General features: G+C 54.0%; 1 protein-coding gene across 6 annotated transcripts in view; it reads right to left on the reverse strand.

Annotated features, from left to right (window-relative positions):
* The window catches only part of CSNK1A1 (casein kinase 1 alpha 1), a 36,637-nt gene extending 34,453 nt beyond the window's left edge, over positions 1–2,184 (reverse strand). For 3 of the 6 annotated variants that reach the window (XM_054217933.1, XM_054217930.1, XM_054217931.1), the window contains exons 1-2: positions 1,599–2,181; positions 683–789 (exon numbers count right to left, since the gene is read on the reverse strand). In XM_054217933.1, coding sequence (XP_054073908.1) covers positions 683–789; positions 1,599–1,721 — 230 coding nt within the window. In that variant the 5' untranslated portion in view covers positions 1,722–2,181. Of the gene's footprint in view, positions 1–682; positions 790–1,598 lie in introns of all 6 variants that reach the window. The other 3 variants (XM_054217928.1, XM_054217932.1, XM_054217934.1) reach the window with 3 other exon arrangements.
* Positions 2,185–19,089: the final 16,905 nt, after the last annotated feature.

The following is a 19,089-nucleotide window of genomic DNA, read 5'->3' on the forward strand; positions in this document are numbered from 1 at the left end:
TTTCTTCCAGATCAGGAAATCATTAAACACTATTGAAAGTTTCGGACAGAATATGAAACAAGGAAGCCACATAATGAGCAACTGGCAGGGAATAATCTTGGCACTTTAACTGTATGTAAATCCTAGTGACGCATCTGTTGCGGGTAACAGAAAGGGGCTGCCATTTCATTCCTGGTTGAGGTTCTCTGCAGTCTCAAGCCTTGCAGCACATAACTATGAAAGGAAAAGATACATGCCTGAGCACGTCCCTTGTCCCAACACGAGAAGGGGGAGGGTTAATCACGTCCATCCGCCATTTTCTAAGCGGAGGAGGAAGACATGTTGGAACAAAAAAAAAAGCAACAAAAGAAAGCAGCCATTTCCAGTATCGGCTCCAAACTCTCAACCTCATCAAGAACACTGGCTCTCACTGAAACAGCCTCACACTTTGTTCGAATCACGACAAGAATTTCTCACAGCTCAGGAACTGTTGAAGATCTCACTTTCAATGCACAGTAGGTAAGGACAAGAACAGACAGTGGGCCAGTGGAGAGGCTACCCAACTAGCTGTAGATGTTGGAAGGGCGCATTTTCCCCCAACAGCCCAATCCCTCCCAGATAAACCTCTTTTTAATGGTAGTGTCCTGCTTTACACTAACATTACAGAAAAGTCACTGTAATGGCATACGTGAACCATTCCTACCGTATATGTGGGATGCCAACTCCTCCCTGCAGAATCTTGTATAGTTTGCTTTCATACAGCAGCTGGGGATGTCTAGCCTTCTGAGACTCCAACTTTACAGCAACTTCCTACAGTGAGAGGGAACAAGGAGTAAGAGCAGAGCGTCCACCAAGCATAGCCTTGCCACTGAGGTTTAAGGGGCACAGCACTTCAATATCCCCCACACCCCTGCTGCAAATACTTTGAGGTATAAATTTTTTTTAAGCTCTCGGTGCTCAAAGTCCTGCATTTTGTGGCGTCTTCAAATAAAATCCATATCGTGATGATTTGTACATAAATATCCGTTCCAGGACAAGAAATTGAGCTGGAGATGTAAAATCTTCAGATCCATGTAAGTGAGGAAGAACATACGTGGGTGTTTCTTCTTTACAGCTCAGAGCCGCGAGTGGGAGGAAGAAAAAAAAAAAACACGCCAAGAAAAAAAAGAGCTGAAGAAACAGGGAATCTTCTTTGTTTCTATTACTGTTGATGAAAACGAGACACACTGTTCTCCAGCTAAGAGAGAGGGGGGGATAAATGACTGGTGGCAGAGGGGCGACTTCGGCCGCTCATAAAAGACAAAGTACGTTTTCCCACAATGGTGGCCTCCTCTCCCCAGCATTGCTGGGTGGGGAGAGACCACGGCCCTACTGTCAGAAGGGGCAGTGCCACCCCCTCTCAGGCGGGGAAAGCCCCTCAGCCCCAAGTCAGGCACCTTCACCCCCCGCCCCGCGGCTCAGCCACCCTGGCCAGATAGGGCCATCCGGGGCCTCGCAGGCGGTGATACCGGGGGCAAGAAGAGCAAAAACAGGCTTCAAAGTCAGCCTTAGGAGGGTTATGGCTGGTCTCCGGTTCCCCCCCGAGGTGCGGAAGGTGAGGGAGTGCGAGCCGCCCTTACCTCCCCGTTGGTGATGTTGATCGCCAAATAGATGTCCCCGAAGGAGCCCGACCCGATCTTCCGCACCAGCTTGTATTTGCCTCCGACAATGAACTCGGCCTTGGAGCCGCTGCTACTCGCCATGGCGAGGGGCGGCTGAGGGGCCCTCCCAGCGCTGAGGGGCTCGGGGGGTGAAAGAGGGCTCTACCGCCGCCCCAGAGGAAGGGGAAGGGGCAGGGGAGGGAGAAGAGGGGAGGGGAGGGGGGGGCAGAATAAGGAAGGCTGGTCCCGGCCGCTCAGCTCCAACCGGGCCCCTCCGGCGGGCGCCCCCCTCCGCGGCTCTGTCCCGCTCCCCGGCCGGGCGGCGCTCGGCGCTCGCCGCCCTCCAGAAACACACGAGGCAGCTGCCGAGGTGTTGCGAGGGCAAGGGAAGGGGAGAAGGGGGAGGGGAAGGGAAACGCGAAGCCCGCTGGCTCCGCCGGGTCCCGGCCGCCGCCGGCCCCTCACTCGGCCGCCGCCGCCATCTTGTCTCTCAACCGCTGCTACCGCGGACACAAAATGCCCCCAGCCTGCAGCCGCCGCTTCTTCACCGCGCGGGGCACGCTGGGAGCGGGGCGGGGCGGTGGCCGCGCACGCGCCGGGCGAACACCGCCTCCTTCCCGCAGCACGCCTGCGCGCAGGGCGGGGCGAGGGCGGTGATAGGCCCGCTGCGCATGCGCGCGCACCGCCCGCCCTCACAGCCAATGAGCGGCGTCCCTCCTCACCCGCCCCCGCCCCGGGGGCGAGGCGCCGGCTGGTTGCGCGCATGCGCACTGCTCGGAGCCGAGCCCGGGCGGAAGACGGAGGAGAGACGCATACGTGCCCTCACCCGCTTCTTAAAGGGGCAGGCGCCTCCACCCCGCTTCGGCTGGGTCTGGGAGCAGGCGGGCTCCAAGGCTGCGAGGCCCCGCCTGAGGCTCCCGCAAGCCCCTGCGTCCCTCAGGCGGCGGGGAGCTCCTCGCCTGCCTGGGCAGCCGGGCGTGCGGCCTGGCTGGCTGCAAGCTGGCCACTGGTGTCAGGTTGGTCACCGCCATGACGCACGCCTCGCCTCTCTGATGTGGGGTTGCAGCTGAGCTGCTGGCGCCGTTTCAAGGTTCTTATCAAAGCCCAAACCCCGATCTGCGTGTCTGTTAATGGTCTGGTTTCATGTATAGATGAACTGACAGCAACCTGTCTCCTGCCCTCCTGCCGCCATGGCCCTGGGGCATCCACAGCCTGGCGGGTCGTGGGGCCGAGCTAAGGGGCCACCGGCGCCTTCCCCGCTCCTGTGCGTGCATCAACATCTGCTTCATTACCTTTCCCTGCTCGGTGTATCCCTCCGGCCTTCGGCCTCGGCCTGCGGGGATGGCAGCACACAGCACTACAGATCCTGGACCAGCCTCGTGCGTTTCTGCCGGGAGTTCTGCAATCCAGGTCGGGTTCAAGAGGAGCCCGTAGAATCATCATAGACTCATAGAATGGTTTGGGTTGGAAGGGACCTTAAAGATCACCCAGTTCCAACCCCCTGCCCTGGGCAGGGACACCTCCCACCAGACCAGGCTGCTCAAAGCCCCGTCCAGCCTGGCCTTGAACCCCTCCAGGGATGGGGCAGCCACAGCTTCTCTGGGCAACCTGGGCCAGTGTCTCACCACCCTCACAGTAAAGAATTTCTCCTAATATCTAATCAAAATCTTCCCTCTTTCAGTTTAAAACAGTTACCCCTCATCCTACCATGACACTCCCTGATAAAGAGTCCCTCCCTAGCTTTCCTGTAGCCCTTTTATGGTCTCCCCGGAGCCTTCTCTTCTCCAGGCTGAGCAACCCCAACTCTCTCAGCCCTCACAGCAGAGGGGCTCCAGCCCTATGATCATCTCCGTGGCCTCCTCTGGCCCCGTTCCAACAGGTCCATGTCCTTCTGCTGTTGGTGGCCCCAGAGCTGGAGGCAGCCCTGCAGGGGAGTCTCACGAGAATGGAGGAGAGGGGCAGAATCCCCTCCCTTGCCCTGCTGGCCATGCTGCTTTTGATGCAGCCCAGGATGCAGTTGGGTTTCTGGGCTGCGAGCACACATGGCCAGGTCATGTTGAGCTTCTCATCCACCAGGACCCCCAAGTCCTTCTCCTCAGGGCTGCTCTCCATCCATTCCCTGCCCAACCTGCATTTGTGCTTGGGATTGCCTTGACAGTGTGGCCCTGTGGCTCCCTTGCAAGGACCATGCTGCAGGCAGAGCCACCCGGCATGGCCACAGCTCTTGGCCCGCAGCCCCCACTTTCACGTGGCCGTTACACCCGGCTCCTCTCCTTCCCCAGATTACTTTGACCCAGCAGCTCATGCTCCAGGAGTTGTTTCTTGCAGTCTGTCAAAACCGAGCTCTCCTCCGTTGCCCCCTCGCTCAGCGCTGTGAGTTTTTCCTTTGCAGGAACACAAAACTGTGAATTCCCAGTGACTCATCATCACTCCCTGTCAGAGCAGTGTCTTCTGCTGTGCAAGCCTACATTTGGGAAATGATTCAGTCTGCAGGAGAAAGAAAGCTCCTGCAGTAATGTAGCTCATGTATGTAGAAGGAAAGACTACTCAGGGTCTCTACTTTTAAGGGGGTCAGTCAGAGAAACTGCTTTCCAGCTTGCCTGGTGCACCCAAAGCCATGAGAATAATAAAAAGTTCGATTTTAAGACTAGTCTATGCACAGATTTTTTGTAATAGTTAACTACTATTTTGGAAAAAAGTGAGATTAAAAGATCCAGATTAGGACACTGCTATATTGGTGGGAAGTTTTTCGTATAAAGGTAGAGGAGTCCTCTTAACAGAACAGCATCCACGCTGTGAGAGAGGCTTTTATTGCACTCACCATGTTGCTTTCTAGCTTGGTAAAGGCACGGTGGTACAAACACTTTCTATCTGCACAAGTGCAAAAAAGTCCTGGCTTGTGTCCATCTGGCTGTTAGGCAGCGAGGGAAGTCAGTGATTTGCCTGTGTTTCTTCCTGCGGTGGACTCGGTCAGCTCCATAGTGAGGCACCAGGAGGAATGAAGAAGGAAGACGAGCAGCCAGCAACGCTCTGAACTGCAAATATCAGCTCCAAGTTCCCCTTGTGTTTCAGGGAGCTTAGATCCAAGGTTTTACTACGGGTCTTGCCGCACCTCTAGTAAAAATAAAATGCAAAGGATTCAATATCAGCCCAGATCGTGCCAGATGCACCAGAATGAAAACGATGCTCCGAGAGCGAGCTAGCCTCCAACTCATTCCCACCTCAGTTCTCTCAAGGAGCATTTGTGCAAGCAAGAATATCTGCACTCTTGTCACTCAAAAGCAATGTGGGTCTTGTGCGGAGGAGCTCAGATACATCACACGCTACTTAAGGGGGCTGGAGTTTCAAGGGCAAATGAGGTATCTTTAAACATCACACTCATTTCTAAATGCAGAGCCCCTGTGTCCTCAGTTGCCCTCACGTTGCTGTTAATGGTGATTTGCAGACAGCTTAGGACTGATGTGCACTTAGCAGCCTTTGGGGTTTGGTTGTTTGTAATGGTTGCTCTGGATGGGATTTGAGCAGTTTGGAAGCGTTTGGCTTGAGTCACGTATCCTTGGAGGAGCTGGAAAAACAGGTCTGCAGCTCCTGGCCAGTAAATAGACAGCGCCTGGGTATGCAGGAGAGCAGGATCTCCTGGGCTATGCAATGCTGCCACCTCCTGCCTGCCAGGGGACATCTCTGTGTCCAGGGGACACTGCCGGTGTCTGGGGCCAGGGGACATCACACAGGACAGGGACTGGTCCAACCATGCCTGGTGCAAACGCACCCAGGCACGCATCTTCCCCAGAATGTCTGCAGTGCTGACCAGCAGTCAGCATTAGGTATTTTTTTGTCTTGGTCATTTTTAACATGCATTCACTAATGGGTCCTACAGCAGGGATGGGAATGGGGGAATTCAAAGGAGGATCAGTCTAGGCAATGTGGGAAGGGCTGCCGGACAGGAAAGGGATGGCAGAAGTCAGCCAGCATAAACCAGGCTAAAACCGGGACACAGAAGAGGTGGAAGACCTACCAGCACCGATGCAGCTCTATCACCCCTGGCCGGGAGCAGTGAGGATACCTGTGAACACCCTCCTGCACTGGGACCAGGACTGTGGGGAACACCTCTCCAGATCTGCAGCTCCAGACATCCTCATGTTTATCGGACAGGTGAAGGAAGAGCTGGAGAGCCCCGTGTGCCAGCATCCCACTGTGTGTCACGCTGAGATGACCTCAACCTGTTTCCCGTTTCCTCACTCCCGTGGTCGCAGACCACATCTGTTTGTGGGCTGGGGACATCATGTTGGATCCTACCTTTCAGATTTACATCTCAGCCACTGCAGGGCTCTGTTCATATCTCCACAGGTAGCAAGGAGAGGTTGGTTTAGTTTCAGAGAAGAGGAAAGGTGCATGTCTGTTTCTGGGTAGGCAGAATTTAATGCAGTGAATGAACAGCACTATTCAGAGCGTGAGGTTGGAGGAGATATGTAGCTGCATGAATCCTAGGTGTCCAGAAGCTGATCAGATCTGGAGGTAGGTCTCACCTGGTGTGTTGTCCCCTCCTGTGTCAGGACAAAGTCCACCTGTGCAAGACATTTTGCTCTTTTTTATTTTGGCCCACAGATGTGTTCTGTCTTCATGCCATGGTGCAGGAAAATTCCCCTCCTAGCCCCTTGCAGAAAACCAGATCCTATGGCACGGCGTTTGGGGTTTGCCTTGCTGAACAGTGGAGATACTGACAGTCTGAAAGCCATCGGGGCCTTGTAAAAATCCTGCCACCACCTCTGCCTTGGGGGTTGTGTCCTGAGTCTTTAGGAAAGCACAGAAGTTGGTAAAGACAAACACGAACAATATCAAGATCAGTACAAACATAAAACCCATGGAGATGCTGATTGGATTTAAAATTATATCAATTAAAAGCGCTGAAAATGTAAGTTGGGAGGGGAATTGTAGGCTGTGGTTTCACAGCAGCTGGCCTGATCTGACTCACTGGTGCTCATACAGGGTGGTCTCACTTCTGCGTCCTTCTCCCCTCCTACTCACCCCGCTCCCAATGCTCAGCTCTGGCGGCTCCTCAGAACCTCTGCGGTCAGTTCAGCTCTCCAAGCCTACAGAAAATTGTCTAAATGGTTCCTCTTGGTGTTTTCTCTGGGTTAATGTTCTGCCAGACTAGTGACTTGAATGGCGCAAGGAGCTCCAGGAGACAGTGCAAGGGTTGTCCCCTGTTGGCAATGACATGCTGTCGGCCAAAACACCAGATGGGAGCGATCATTGGAAAAATTAAAGAAACATCCCCTGCTGCCTGGAAAGGCACTCTGCAGACACCCAGGAGAGAGCACGAGAATCGTTGAATTCACTGCTAACAGGGAGAACATCAGCCTCATCACCACCACCAAAGAGGATGGGGTGAGCTGGACAGCCAGAGCATCCGCAAGTTATTCTTTAGTTCCTGTTCATTATTATTTTTTGCTTCTTTCAGGGACACTGAGACAATGAAAGCATGTTTATGGCTGCATCACTTGGTAAAGTGAAAGGAATAAATCCCCTCTCTTCTCTTTCCAGAAGATAGGCCAGAAGTCCTGCTGCATGACCAAGCCTCCAGAGTGACTGGTCCTCCTTGATCCCCACATCCCTTATCCTTTATTTGTGCCTGCTTTGCAACTGAGCATCCCCAAACCTCTTAATTTGATCCCAGCAGAGAGGGGTGTTTTCAGTGTGATACACCAGCTGTTTGATGCAGCACTGATGGAGCAGCATCTTCTTTGCATGCTTGTGACCATGTCAGCAAACACGTGCTGCTGTGAAGTTGGAGCAGGAGGGAACTGCCCATCTTCCTGGGCAGCCGGGATGTCACAGGCTCCTGGGGAGGGAGGAACAGTGAAATGACAAGCTAAGCAAAGTCATAATTGAAAAAGTCAAAGGCCATGCAGCGCCTCTGCTCCGGAGCAGTCAGCTCACATTCAGGTCAAGTTATAATTTCAGAGCCTCTCTGGAGTGGAGCTGCCATCTCCCAGGGCTTTCCTCCTGCCGCTGTGGGTAGGACCTAGGAGCAGCAGGGATGCACGTCCTGAGCGCTTCTGCAATACGGACCGCAAAGGGCAAAGTTACATGTCACAGCAGAGCTAAGGTGACAGATCCCATCCACTGCCCAGCAGCAGAGTTCTGCTGTCCCAGCCAGCCGCCCCGGCAGCCCAGCCCCTCACTGACATGATGCACGTCCTAACCTGGCAGGAGACGATTCCCTTGTTTTGCCAGGCTAGTATTCTCATGGTTTAGGGAATAAAATTGTCTCATGCCAAGGTCCAACAAAGCTGGAGCTGATGCAAAGGAAAAAGAAGAGCGGGATCAGCAGAAGCCCAAGATCTTTAGAAATAAAACTGCCATCTTCTGTCTTTTGACTCGTCCCTCCGGACACCTAGCATCAGCCCCTCTCCAGAGGGACACGTTCACCCTGTGAATTCTGTGTAGCCAAGATAAAGCAAGGTCCATATCTTCAACCTGAGGCCCAATCTGCTCTCTGAAGTGTTTATTGTCTCAGAGAGATGGAGAAACAAATGCAGTTTGTTTTGCCCCCAATTTTCCCTGGAAGTGGGCAAAACCCAGGCGTGGATGAACAAACTGAGACATCACTAATGGGTTTTGCTGGGTCCTGGGCAGCCAAAGTCATCTCAGTATTTCTTTGCTCTTTGGCAGGAGGGGTAAGCCAGCTTCTGGCACGGCTGAGGGATTTGTGTTTTAAATTAGGTCTGGGTTGCAGGTTTGTAGACACAGCAGGTTCCTTGTCTGGGGACACCCGTTCTGCTCTAGCATCTCCTCGCGCTCCCCCTGCCCACGCTGTTACACCAGCAGCATGCCCTTCACACAGGGGTGTTTGTGCTCCCTCCTGAGCCCCTGGGCTTCGGCTCTGCTCTGACCTTAGCTGACTCTCCATCCAGCTATTTTTAGCAGGGCTTACGGCGTTTGGGAAAGTGGCTGGAGAGGAGCAGCTTGTGCCAGTAAGAACCAAACCAGGCTTGTGCTGGGACCCCACGTGAGGTAGCTCACCTTCGGATAGTCCTCTCTGTGTGCCTGAGGACACCTCACGGGGTGGCTTTGTCACCCATCTGGCCAAACCCAGCTCCCCCGCAGGTGCCTCTGGCAGAGTGGGGTGATGTGGAGCTCACCAGGGCATTGCAGTGGGGCGGGAGGGATCCGGTCTCTCCACATTCGTTGGGCAATGTCCTGCCTGACACCCACCCATGCCAAGGGCATCCACAGGCACCAAAGAGGTGCTGCTGGCCGCCCCTGCCAGGGCCACTTGTCCCTGCCCTCCCTCTGCTCCCTCCCCTGCGCTGGCAGGGCCAGGCCGGGGGCTGCGGGGAGCCAGCCCAGGGAACTGGTCCAGGTTGAAAATAACTCTGTTTTTCCGGAGCAGTCTGACACCGGCTGCGTTTGCCAGGCTGGCTCTCAGCGCAAAGCTTCAATGCCAGTGCTGGCACAAGGCAAGAGCCACCATTATTTTTGGCAAGGGTGCCAGCTTTAAGTGTTCGCACATAACCCTCAGAAAGTTGTCATCCCTCCTAATCTGGGTTTACAGCCAGCACGGGCGATGCCTTATTGCATCAGAAAAGATATGAGCAGCCATGCCATGTCTGACCTGGAGCCTGGGATTTCGTCTCTGGCGCTGCTGCAGGAGAAGGGCAGCAGAGCCAGGCAAGGCTGGGACGAGCCTTCCCCCCAAACCCTTGTATTTGACCACATCGTCTCTCCAGACAGACCCCATCATCCGCAGCCACGGCAGCGTGGATGTAGCATCATGCTTTGCTCGTCCTCCAGCAGGGAAAGGACACAGGGGCGGCCTGGACCTGGGGCACGGCTCTGGCCGGCTGGGCAGAGACTGGAGCCGGGCTGGGACAGTGGGACAAATCTCATTCTCACAGTGCTTGAATTGAACCAAAAGTATCTGGGTCTGGGGAGAAGGTGTCCATGAAGTAATAGCACCATTTCCAAGCCTTGCAAGAAGTTACATGGGAAATTCTGCAGTCTGTGATGTTCTTGGCTGTTTGGAGTGAGGGTTTTTTTAAGTACTGCAGGAAAAGGGGGATTTTCAAGTAATTTAGATGATTCATAGGAAGTGCCACTATTGCACAGCTGAAGTTCTACCGATGAACTTGTTCCCTGGAAGGCTCTTTCCTGTAAAGTTTCTCTAGTGAACGTACTAGTGCCAAGTAGCAGCGTCTGCAGGCTGCTGGGATTGCCCCAGCTCTGCTGCAGAGCTTGGAATATCCACCCAGGCAAAAGGGTTCAGAGATGTGAGATCCCTAAAAGTTTCTTTCTTGGTGGAGCTCATCTGGTTTCCTTTGGGATACCTTGCCGTAACTCTCTGAAAGGCCACGAGATTTCCAAAAGCAGTTTCCTTCCCTAGCCCAGTGCCAAGAGACTGCGCAGCTCCAGGAGTGTTTGTAGGCAGAAGGAGGAGCTGCAGCTCCTTTCCTTTGGCACAATCACCAGGAACAATTTGCTGAAGGGGGGTGAAGCTGAGGTCCAGTCTTTCCAGTGATGTCAGACTTGAAATTGCTTCGGGTACTTCAGTGGATGCACTGGGAGGTGAGGCGAGAGATTCTGAATAAGTCACGGACCAAAAAAGATGTAAATGGTAGCGCAGCTGATTCACTGCACGTCAAGTGCTATGGTTAAGTCTTCAGCAGCAACTTCTCCGGTGCTTTTGAATTAATTACCCTGCTAGTGCAGCGTACTGGTATTTGGCATCCAAGGCACATTTCCTCTGTGAAACTGCTGAAATCAGTCGGGTTCAAATCACTGAGGCGAGCCTCGTCTAACGCAAAATAATTCAGCTTGTGGATGACAGCTGATACACCTGGAAGCAAATCTTCCCCCCGGGTATAATGTCTTGAACCATTTTAGGGAACACGGATTTTTATACATGCCACGTGCTGTGGTTTAGGATGCTAGGGAGGATAAGAGGAAGGAAAGCAGGCGGTGCAGAGGATCTGCTACAGCCGCAGAGCAAGAGCTTGGAGAGCGGGATGCGGCCAGCGCGGTCCTATCTGCCCAGCATGGCTTTGGCTGGGCTGGGTGGACACTGCTGCTCTCCGGTGGCAGGAGCCAGCTGGGCACAGTCCGTCCCAGCATGTTGGCCATCACCCTCTTCCTGGGGTGCTCTGGATCTCTTTACACATTGGGGGAGGAATGATAGGGAGCAGTGAGCAGAGGCTGTGTCCTCCTGTCTCCCAGCCCTCCCCCTGCAGCATGGATGCTCCCTCTGCCTCCCACCTCCTGAATCTTAAAATACTTAGAGGCTGACGCTGGATGAGGATCAGCACTCGAGCAGATTGCAGACGAGGGACCCAATCAAGGGCTGCTGAGTCTGGTGATTTTATCACTAACAGCACATCATGCAGTGGCTTTTATCAGCACCTCCTCAGGGGTCATGGATGTAAATGTCCTGTGGAGTCAGGGCACCACAGTTCCTTCCATTTTTTTTACGAGCAAGTTGCTTCCTCCCAAGATTGGAAAGAAAAATATGTTTGAGAGCACCCCAGAGAGCCTGGAGAGGATGGTGCAGTGGAAAGGAGCCCCATGCCTCCAGGGGCTTGTTTGTAAATGTCTGTGTGATTTTTAAACATGATGTTTCCTAGGCCACCATCCTGATTTCTGCATCTGGAGGAGCTTCTCAGGATAATATCTCTGAGGGATGCTGAGTGCTGGCCCATCTCCTGGGTGGCATGCAAAAGGGCATGGCACTGGGACACTACTGGGCAAAGCGTTCCCTGGAACACTTCCCTGGAGGTGTTCAAGGCCAGGCTTGAGCAAAGGACGGGGCTTTGAGCAACCTGATCTAGCGGGAGGTGTCCCTGCCCAGGGCAGGGGGTTGGAACTAGATGATCTTTAAGGTCCCTTCCAACCTAACCCATTCTATGATTCTAAGAAAGTATCCCAGGATTTGGACTCAGCCTGGAGCACCTGATTCCAGACATATTGTGGCTGGAAACCTGAGGCTCCAGCCCCTTTGTGAGCGTGTCCTCCCAGGGGTAGGATCCACTTGTGTCTTGTCGCTTCCAACAGTCACCTACAGGCCTGAACATCTCTACTAATGGCGCAGCTTTTCGTGTCATTCAAAAGCTTATTCTTGTTCAGATCAAAAAGGCATGGGCTGAGAGATGCTGTTTGATTATGCCTGGATTTTTTTCTCTCCCCTCCTCCAAAGATTATCACGAGCTCCGGTTCATTAACGTTTATGAAAAGCGCAGGGTGGAAAGTGCCAGATAAGGGGAAAGGCTCATCACGTGTTATTGTCACCACAGTACTGGAAATATCACTAACAAATCAATCAGGCCCTTGATGCACAAGGCCCTGCTCCACATCTCCAGAGCAGCAGTTACGCCATGCGGGTCCCACTTTATCTTCTGAGGAGCAGAGCGAGCTGATGAAAAGGGTGCAGGCTGTCCTGCTTTGATGCTTTTGAGAGCGAGCTCATTCAAGGGCGCCTTTATTGATGGGCCTTCGGCTAATTTTAGTAGAAATGAAGAGCAGCTCAGCAGGGGCCACGGTTTGCAAAAGCAGGTGTCTGTGTTAGATGCTCCAGCCAACACGTGAGCAGCCACAGAAATGGCTCTGCCAGATCTTGCGGGTAGCCCTGAGCTCGCTGTCCCCAAGCTCCAAACGGGACGGGGACACGCCAGCTTCAGTCCCAGAGCTGGGTGGCAGCGAGACCCCGTGGCGACAGCTTAACCAACTTTTGGCCACCATCTTTTCCGGCAGTAGTTACCTCCCTTCTGCTCTGCACCGAGGGCACAAGCTCTGTCTGCATCATCCTCTGCCGAGGGGGAGCAGGTGCTGGCTGGGACCGGTCCCCGAGCAGGAGGGCTCCTCCAACAGCCCGGGACCAGATTCAACTGCAGAGCGGCTTCATGGTGGGAACACAGCTCTGCTAATAGCCGCTCCATGCCTCGTCCTGTTGCCACTGAGTGAAAATGCAGGCATTTTTATTTATCATGGCACAAGGCTCCGGGTGCGGAGTTCTCATACCCACACTTCTTCCTGCAGCCTCTCCTTCAGGTTCGTGAGGCCACGTCTGTGCGGTGGTGACTGACGCCTGGCACAGGAATGTCACACAGCAAGGATGGCTCACCCTGATTACAGGTACTGCTCTCCTGGTCCGAAGCCCACTAGTACCTGGGGAGCAGATCGAAATCTTGTGTGACTCAGGCACAAGACTCGTCATCTCTCTCCTAAGTGAGGTGGTTTCCCTGCCGTGCCAAGGTCTCATGTGGTCCTGCCTCCAGTGGGACGCAGACCCCCAGACCTCCAGAGGAGGAGTAGTTCCCCATGGCAAGCCCATGCTACCCGGGCTGATGGAGCCAGGCTTCGAGGACTGGCACCCAACCTGCTGTCTCAGACAGGCCATTTACATCACTCTAAGGCTTCTCAGAAAAATCCAGATGTGTGGGACCTGCCTCCCCTCTGCAGGGAGGGAGACAAGGAGAGCTCTGAGACCAGAGGGGAAGAAATGAGTGTTTGACATTCCCCCAAGGGTAGACGTGCTGCAGCCATGGGGTGCAGGAGGTGACAGTGTTCCTCTCTCCTGTGTCCGCTGCTGGCTGAAAGGTGGCCAATGCATCCAGAGCATCCTTTGGATGCTGCAGCATGAACTGCAGCAGCAATACATTAAGTCAAAACAGGCACCGCGTCCTGTCTGGGAGCTCTCTGCCAGCCACTGCGCTGGATATCCCCAGCATCTCTGTGCTGCTGTACTGGGACGGTTTGTCATGGCGGGTTGGGATGGGAGCTACAAAAAGGATCATTCCCCGCAAAGTGTCCTGTTCACTTCCAGAGGGTCAGGTAGCTGCCAGCATGATCCATGCTGCGACTGGTGTGTTCGGTCTCTGGAGCACAGGAAGGCCTGTCAGTCACCTTTTTGAAAAATTATCCTGAAAAAAAATGGTTCTAAAAATAGGAATTTCTCCTCGTTTCACCTCTGCTGGACCCTCTCCCAAACAACAGACGGACCAGAGTCAGATCTTCCCGTCAAAGCCAGTGGAGTCACATCTCCGTAACCAGCAGCTGGTACCCAGCTGCAGAGAACTGGTGCATTGCAGGGAACTCCGAGCACATGACAGCGTCTCTCTGCGTGCCCTTGCTGTGAGGTTTGTTTTATCACCCAGGAGAACTGGAGATGAAGTTCAGAAACGGACTGAATTCAGCAGGGCTGCCTGGGTATCACAGCAACTGCATCATATCGTCAGACCACGTGGCAGCAAGCAAACAGAAGGCACTGGAGTCAGCTGCTGTGTCCAAATCACCAACTCCTGACACCTCTGAGCTGAATAAAACACAAGCATTAAGTGGCACAGGGGAGACGTGCATGCAGACGTATGGGCTGGTGACAGAGGCAGGACTGAGTCCTAGCGAAAGAACTTTTTTAAAATGATTTTTTGTGACCGGAACATCTGTTGTGGTTTCCATGAATTCCCAGAGTCTTTTCCCCTCCTCGGTCTCAAGGACATCACCAGGCGGCTGTTGGCAGCAAAGTACTTGCTTTCATTGGGCTGTATGCTGCCTGAAAATCCAGAGGAGACCAGGCAGAGGGATGCTCCCTGTGGTGAGCCATTCCAAAAAGTTCTTGAAGAAAAGTAGTGAACTTCAGTTGATTATTATCACCTATTCTCCTAAACCCAAAGGGAATGGGAGCATCTCGTGGCGGCGCGGCTGGTCTGGCACACAGCAGAGGTCGGGCTGAGCTCCCCGTGTGGGGCAGCCTCCCTGCAGAACCTGCGGCTGGAACAACCTGCACTCCCCTTGGGCGGGGAAGTGGTGTGCCATGTTCCCGGGGAGCTGCCCAGGCTGTGGCTTCTTCTCAGAACAGCGGTTTGGCAAAACGTAAGAGCCGTGCGACAGCTCATCTAGGCCAATATCCTGGCTCCAGCTGTGGCCCGCAGCAGATGTTTACGAGGCACGGAGTAAGGGCACAGCAAGACTTCCTGAGAATAGTCCCCAAGCTCCCACCAGTCCTTCAGCCTTAAGGAAGAGATGGTGGTTCTTTGTATTTAATAACCCAAAGGATTTTTCTTCCATGAATTCATCCAGTTCCTGTTTAAATGCTTTGCATCTGTCACATCCTGTGGCGAGGAGCTCCACGGTTTAACTATACATTGCACCAAGAACCACTTCCTTTTCCTTGTTTTAAACTTCCCTCCAGGTAGTTTTGTTTGGAGCTTGTACTCCTGTACTGGAAGAAATGGTGAGTAATTACCCCTCCACACCTTCACGTGCCTCCCAAGACGGTGCAGATCTGTATCACACCCCTCTCTGTCACCCCTTTTCCTGGCCATGGAGCCATTCCTCACACAGAGGCTGCTCCAGAGCTTGGGTCATTCCTGCTTCCCTTCTCTGAGCATCTTCCATATCCCTCTGGAGACAGAGGCAAAGGGGAGAGCCTCCTGAGTGTGGGCACATCACCGGCTTATGCAGTGTCAATGCTTCCTTTCTTGACCTCTGTTTCTTTCCTACTCACTTTTAACATCCAATTTTTGCTTTCTCTGCTCCAGACATTTTGGAAACACCATTTAGCACTACTTCCAAGATGTCCTTCCTGGGAGGAGACGCAGCAGTCAGAGACCATCACTGGGCTACCAACATTAGAGCTGGGTTTTGTGTGTTTGCTCTGCCTTTGCCTGAGTTTCTTTGGCTGCCTTACCGTCCCACCGCTCGGGGAGAGGGACCCGGCAGCTCCTCGAAGCCTGCCCTTGTCCGCTCTGCTCTGAAGAGCTCAGTGCTGTTGGCAAACGTGGTCACTTTGCTACCCCTGCCCTATTTCAGATCATTTCTGGACACACTCAATGGTTCTCCATGGGTAACATCCCTTCCTTCCCTGTGAAAACAGACCCTTTACTTCAGTCCTGTAACAACTGGTCTGACTAACAGGTCTTTCCTCTCTCTCTCCCATTCAGCCTTTGGTGGGAGGCCTGGCCAGACATCTTGCTAGACACCCCAGCAGACCACATGAGCCAGATTTGCTTCCCTGCATCCTTGCTGGACAGCCCCATGATCCCCCCTGGCCGTGAGGAGGACCCAAGGCTTGGCAGAGCGGTCTCTAACTGGCTGGTGGCTCTCCACCATCATGGCCTGGGGAGGAGACCTGCAGCTGGGGCGTAGGCTGATGAGTCAAGGCAGGTGGAAGAGCTGGAGCTGGCATCTCATCTACACACATTAATAATGGAGACGTACTTCTGATGCTGCAGTCATCTTGTGGCTGGAGGGAAGGAGATGAAGTAATGGCTGCTGACGCACAGGGGAGCTCTGCTTTCAGCTGGAGCAACTGATGGGCACAGCACACCCAGCCAGGTGCTGCTGCTTTGGCAGGAAGCCCCACATTGCTGGGGCCACGATAACCCAAAAGGAGAGGGGGTCCTGAGCTGTACGGGACCCTGGAGCCTGGGCAGGTGGTGCACCTGGGGCTCCGGGCCATCATTTTATATTCCATGGCATTAGCTGCTGGGTTTTTTCCACAGCAAACTGCTCCCCAGTAAAACATCCTCCTTGCTAAGATGTGAGTAGAGGAGGACACGTGGGCAACACCGTGAGGTGGTCATAGAATCATAGAATGGTTTGGGTTTGACCTTAAAGATCATCTTGTTCCAACCGCCCTGCCATGGGCAGGGACGCCTCCCACTAGACCAGGTTGCTCAAAGCCCCATCCAGCCTGGCCTTGAACACCTCCAGGGATGGGGCAGCCACAACTTCTCTGGGCAACCTGTTCCAGTGTCCAGATGCACCACCCTGCAGCATCTCTGCTGTTGATGGGGCTCCAGGGACCCCTCTCCTTCCACCTCAGCCTCTTTTCTCCCCTTCTGGGTTTGTTTGGCCACATCTCTGTCTTCTCAGCCTTGGCATGTGGCAGCCCCACCAGCACTGTCCTGCCAGGGATCTGCAGTCAGACCTCCACGGATGCCAGGCAGCTGCCCACCCCCAGCTCTCCGCAGCCCCCCGTGGAGATGCCTGGTTCTCGCTGCTTGGTTATTTATCTGCTCACAAAATAAAGGGGGAGGCCAGGCTTTAGGCTGCTCTCCTGAAAAGGCTCTTGGCCATGGGCTTCCCCGGCCCATTGCACAAAGCTCGGGGGCTGCCCACCCCTGCCCTCCTTCCTGGCAGTGCGTGGAGCTGGTGGCCTACTGCAAGGTGTCCTTGCTATGCTGTGAGACACAGCACACCGGCTGAGGTTCCTGGGCTGGGTTTTTGCCTTCAGTAGTGAAACAAGCACACGATGATCCTTCTCAAGGGGGCAGCTCTTACGCTTGCCTGTGGCAGAGACACAAGCCCTGTCAAGGCAGAGGCACTCCCAGTTGCGTCAGTGGAACAAGGGATGGAGAACTTGCACACAGACTGGCTTGGCAGCTTCAAAGGGCTGCTCTTGCCTCCTTCCCACCCTTCGTTTCTCTCTCAAGCAAGAGAAGTCAGCTCCTGCAACATCTCCTGCGCAGGCAGCAGCTCCTTCAGCGACTCCAGAATAACCACTCATGCAGGAATTTGCCTGGAGGAGAGGGTGCTGGTGGGACTGATCCCAGAGGAGAAGGTGAATCTCGAGGGGATGCACCTCTGCTTATCTTCTCGCGCCCTCACCTTGCACAGGAGAGCAACTGCACCCCGGGGGAGGGTACCAGCAGTGGGGTGCCTCGGTGCCCGGGTGCGTGGGTGGCCCAGGGCGACAGTGTGGTGTGCCGCTGGGAGGAGGCGGTCGTCACGTGGAGCTCCAGCTCTGCGGGTGGGTGGTTGTAACGACTTGGCAGGAGCAGAAACTGTACAAAGTCAGGCAGGGACAAGCTGTTGGTTTGATCGGTGGAAATGACTAATCGGCATAAACCACCAGAATTTTCTAAAGTCTTGTTACCTTTCTCATGTCTCATGGCCTCCTCACTTCAGGCAGAAGGTGATCGGTGGGATGGTCTGCCCATGCCCTGTGGGATGCTTTGGGCAAGGAGTGTTGTTGCTGGCACTGCCCCGTGATGGGATGTCAGTGGCCCCAGCTAGGGCTGGACTGGCCTGGAGACATTTGTCCTTCCTCCCAGAGCTACAAGGTGCTGCAGACACCCCCATCCCTCCCTGGCACCCCTCCCCAGATGCCCATGGACCATGCACACCTCTGCGTGCTGCTCAGCTGTGGCTTTCCAGGCCAGGGCAGGGCAGAGGCAGGGACGAAGTGCCTGTCCTGCTCATAGGTTTGGAGACACCAGCCCCGAGGAAGGGCCTGGTGTGTGCGTCCTTGATGGGCAGGGATGGGAGACCTTGCAGACCACAGCCCTTACGAAATAACCAGTTTGATAACTGGGGAATTGTGCTCTCCAGCAAACTGTTATCCTTCATCAGCAGAGATACCAGCAGAAAAAGAGTCACCAGCATCCCTGCATTAATGGGAGGAAGAAAAGAATTAATATCAGTACTGCTTGGTTTGTCAAGCAAGAGATGGCAGAGGGCTCCCAGCAGAGCACTGGTCCCCAGGGAGCAGGCATCGCTGTCTGGGCAGAAAGGCAGATGCCTCCGCTTTCAGTGCCTTCAAACCAGTGTCTGGCTTTCTCCTTGAGCTGTTCTCACCATCAACAGCTGACAACAGGAACATGGGCCAGATGGGTGAAAGGCCCAGAGTCACCAGCCCTAGGACAGGAATGGAGATCTCAGGGCTAGAAAAGCAATGCAAGGCAGCAGGGACTCGGTGGGGAGAGGAAAGGACCGCAGAAGCTGGTGGACATGAAGCTTCAAGCACTAAAATGTGGTGCTGTAGCCTCAGAGAGGCCAAGAGGGACTGAAGCCTCCCCCACGAAGGAGTTCTGCCTAGGGCCCATAAATAACCCTCTTAGAAATAAAAAGCTGACTCTTAATTTATTCCGCTTGGATCAAATTCTGTCTGCTTATTTTTAGGCTCTACTCTGTCTCGTGGTGCAGGCATTGCCCCCCCAGCCATGGGGCCAGAGTCGGCAGCTCCTTCCAGATCGCTGGAGCTAATACAACTTCTGCTTGCTCAGGAGCGGGCCCTCGGCACAGCCCCAGTGAAGTACGTGGACGGGATTGTCCCGAGCAGGGAAGCACAGCCCTCCTTCCCTCCCACGGAGGATTTAAACACAGGTTACGTTAGCTGGGGAGGGAAGAAGGAAGAGATAGGAATGACATCTATGTGGTTATTCAGGACTTGCCCGTGCTGATGGCCAGCTCAGCAGAATGAAGACCTTTCATTTCATGGTCTTTTTCCTCCTTCACCTAGCTCCTTAGCTCAACTTTTTCTGCTTTGCACAACACACACAAGCAATGGTGTTGGAGGCAAAGTCCGCTTCCTAGACCTGCCACGTGGGAGGAAGTTTTGCGATTAGGATGCACCTGCAAACACATTCTTGAGCTGCTTTTTTTCCCCCCATGTTTTCATTTCCACCATGAATGGCCAATAGCGGCATGTGGTCACGAAGTCCTTTCAAGACGGGAAAGAAGTCCAAAGAACAGTAAT

This window comes from Rissa tridactyla, chromosome 11 (genome assembly GCF_028500815.1).
Source record: "Rissa tridactyla isolate bRisTri1 chromosome 11, bRisTri1.patW.cur.20221130, whole genome shotgun sequence".
Lineage (NCBI taxonomy): Eukaryota > Metazoa > Chordata > Aves > Charadriiformes > Laridae > Rissa > Rissa tridactyla.